We start from the raw sequence: 3,395 nt of genomic DNA, 5'->3' as shown, positions 1-3,395 counted from the left end.
ATGTGCTCGCTGCCCATGGCAAGATACTACATGTAAGTGTCCAGGTGTGCCTCCCCGTTCCCCCAGTCCGAGGGTGTGGGGACCAGCCGCGTGGGAAGACGGAAAGAAGGCTGAGGCAGGCATGAGGCTCCCTCTCAACATCGAAATGTCAAGTGGGCCGTGCGGCCCTCCATCGCCCACGGTAGTGACAGTTCTTTCCCGAGGGTCTGCAATGGTGCCGGCCATTCGGCTCCCTCGCCCCCGTCCCAAGACATCTGCCGGGAGAGCGTTACCAACTCCACAGACCTGGAGACCGAGACTCGGAGAGGTCGGATGAGTTCCCATGCCACACAGCTGCTCAGGCAGGGCCTGGGGCCGGGGCACATCCCCGGGGGCTGGCGGTCCTGGATCCAGGGGCGTCGTCCATGGGTGCCTGTGCGCCGTCGCTCCAGGCTCCCCGCCTTACTTGCCTTTGACCTCACTTAAGCTTCACGTCCTCGTCATAGTCCACTGGTCATCTCCAGGCAGGACGTGGCTGCAAGGTCAACTTCAAGTCCCGGTTGTCAAGGGGTGAGGGGAGGGCCAGCTGGCAAGCCCAGGAACTTCTCTACCTTTGCATGTATGTATGTATGTATGTGTATGTATGTATACTGGGGGTCCAACCCAGGGGCTCTCTACCTCTGAGCTACATTCCCAGACTCCCTCTTACAAAAATTTGAAACAAGATCTCAGTAAGTTGCTGAAAGTCTCCCTAAGTTGCCAAGGCTGGCCTCTAACCTGCCATCCTCCTATTTTAGCCTCCCAAGTACTGGGATTGCAGTGTACCACTGCACCTGGACAGACCTTTATTTTTATTGTACAAGTGAAACTGCTCTAGGTATACAGTCATGAGCTAAAGGTACTATACCTAGCTATTACCAAGAGAGAGACATGCAGAGGTGGTGGTCTTGGTCCAGAGGTGTGGAGAGTTCCCCGGGTGCTGATGGAAACCAGCCAGGCGACCTAGCTACCTGTGTACCTTTGATGTTCCCAAGCTCACCATGGTTCCTCCCCAGCTTCTAGAACACGCACTTACCTTCCCAGACTGGTCATTAGAACCACAGACACCCCTGGCCCTGGTCTGACCCTGCGGGCTTCCTGCATTTGGTCCATCCAGAGCACGCCTCACACTGGCCCAGAGTGGGCAGAGGGCTCTGTTGGGTACTTAACTGTAACGCAAAATGTTTGGGACTATTTTTTCTGATTTGTGGATTCTCTTCTGCAAAAAAAAAACAAAAACAAAAAAACTTTAAAATATCCAAAAAGCAAATCATACTTCATTATGCTCAATTTATCATGTAGCTCAACTGATCCTTTATTAAAGAGAATTAACATTTATATAGCATTGGGGCAGGCCCAGAAAATCTGGGATAAGGCTAACTGGTATCCTGAGACACCTGAGCATCATAGGAAACTTCTCAGGCTTCCAGGAAAGTTCTCGCTACCTTCCACAAGAAGGCATTAACCCCCTGGCTCTTCTGAACCTCTGAAAATCATGATCCCACGAAGCCTTCTCTTGCTCTAAGGCAGACCTGGAGCCAGGCAGAGGCACCTGCCTGGCATCCCAGGACTTGGGAGGATGAGTCAGGAGGATTGCAGGTTGGAAGTCGATGCAAGGTAACTTAGCGAGACTCTGTTGCCAAACAAAGAATAAAAGGGAGCTGAGCATGGAGGCGCACTGTGTGACCCCAGCATTGGGAGGCCGAGGCCGGAGGGTCGCGGTTCGCGGCCAGCCTCAGCTACTTAGTGAGGCCCTCTGCAGCTCAGTGAGACCCGGTTTCAAAATATAGAATAAAAACTTGGCTCGGAGTATAGCTCGGAGGTAGAATGCCCCTGAGTTCCATCCCAGTACCACAAAAATTAAAATAAATAAATAAATAAATAAATAAGTAATAAAAATAAAAGGGCTAGTGATATAGCTCTGAGGTAGAATGCCTAGGTTTAACCCCCAGTACCGACAGACAGACAGACAGTCCTAGTCTTTCTGTCTTACCTGTGGGAAAAAGAGAGGAATCCCCCAAGCGCTCAGCGGGGTGGCTCAGAGCACAGGGTGGAGGGGCTTGGGGGGCCCTCGGTGGTGGTGCCTGAATGAAGCGGGCCATCAGCATCGCCATCCTGTCCCAGAATCAAAGATGCCGACCAGAAGGCTCTGTACGTCCGCGACGGGCAGCTCCTGGTGGGAGACCCTGACGGGGACGACTGCAGCGCAGGTCAGTGTCTGCGGTCCGCACCCTGGGACGCACCTTGGCTCAGTCTTCTCCAGGGCCTGGCTTCTCTTCTCCCTTCCTGTAACCCACCGAGGGTCAGCGCCTGCCCCCGCCCCGTGGCAGAGAGAGGAGGTGGGGGCAGCTTGGGCCTGATCCCTGAGCAGGAGGAGCCTGGTTGGCCCTGCAGCCCGGGGCCCCTCATCTCCGGCCTCTCCTCCCTTCCTGCCCAGAGAAGATCTGCGTACTTCCCAACAGAGACCTGGACCGCACCAAAGTCCCCATCCTCCTGGGGATCCGGGGAGGGAGCTGCTGCCTGGCCTGTGTGGACACAAGAGAGGGGCCTTCTTTGCAGCTGGAGGTGAGACCCCTCCCCACCTGGGGGAGGCTGCAGGACCCTCAGGCATCTTCACACCCACCTGCAAATTCCCTGCCAGGGCTACACATCCCCCGGCCGCCCTGGGGTTTCCACAGTCTCCCCTTGCACCCTGCACGGGGACCCTTGTCCTCGGGAATCTGCAGGAGCTGAACCCCGAGGAGAGCCCTGCTATCTAGTCCCCCTTCGGCAAGCCCCAGAGGCCTCCAGCGTGGACAGATGTGCTGACATCTGGCAGCACCCTCATCCCGCCGCCGGCCCCCTTTCCCCCACAGGATGTGAACATCGAGGACCTCTACAAGGGAGGTGAGCAGGCCACCCGCTTCACCTTCTTCCAGAGCAGCCTGGGCTCCGCCTTCAGGCTGGAGGCGGCTGCCTGCCCCGGCTGGTTCCTCTGTGGCCCAGCGGAGCCCCAGCAGCCCGTAGGGCTTGCCAAGGAGAGCGAGCCCTCAGCCCGCACTGAGTTCTACTTTGAACAGAGTCGGTAGGGAGGCAGGAGGCCCAGGTCCAGCCCGATGCTCTCCTCTCCCAAACCAAGCTCACCTGGCTCTGTGGGAACTAGAATAATGGCCCGCCAAAGATGCCCGCGTCGGAATCCCCGAGATCCACGAATATATTACCTTTGATGGCAAAAGGGATTTTTAAAGTGTGATTTAGCTAAATATCAGAACTACCCCAGAGGGTTCGGTGCAGTCACAAGGGGCCTCATGAGATGGGGGTGGGAAGGTGAGCCTCGAAGATGCCACACAGCTGAGTTTGGAAGCAGAGAAAGGGGGCCATGTGTCAACAAAGCGAGC

General features: G+C 56.1%; 1 protein-coding gene across 1 annotated transcript; it reads left to right on the top strand.

Moving 5' to 3' along the window:
- On the top strand, window positions 1-3,086 carry IL1F10 (interleukin 1 family member 10; the record flags this gene model as incomplete). The annotated part of the gene is made up of 4 exons (XM_080711280.1): window positions 1-32; window positions 2,143-2,228; window positions 2,456-2,583; window positions 2,874-3,086. 4 exons carry the CDS (start codon window positions 1-3, stop codon window positions 3,084-3,086), a joined length of 459 nt encoding a protein of 152 aa, XP_080567406.1.
- Window positions 3,087-3,395: the final 309 nt, after the last annotated feature.

Source organism: Muscardinus avellanarius (assembly GCF_963383645.1).
Source record: "Muscardinus avellanarius genome assembly, chromosome: 15".
NCBI classification, from domain to species: domain Eukaryota; kingdom Metazoa; phylum Chordata; class Mammalia; order Rodentia; family Gliridae; genus Muscardinus; species Muscardinus avellanarius.
This window is presented reverse-complemented; position numbering and strand designations above follow the sequence as displayed.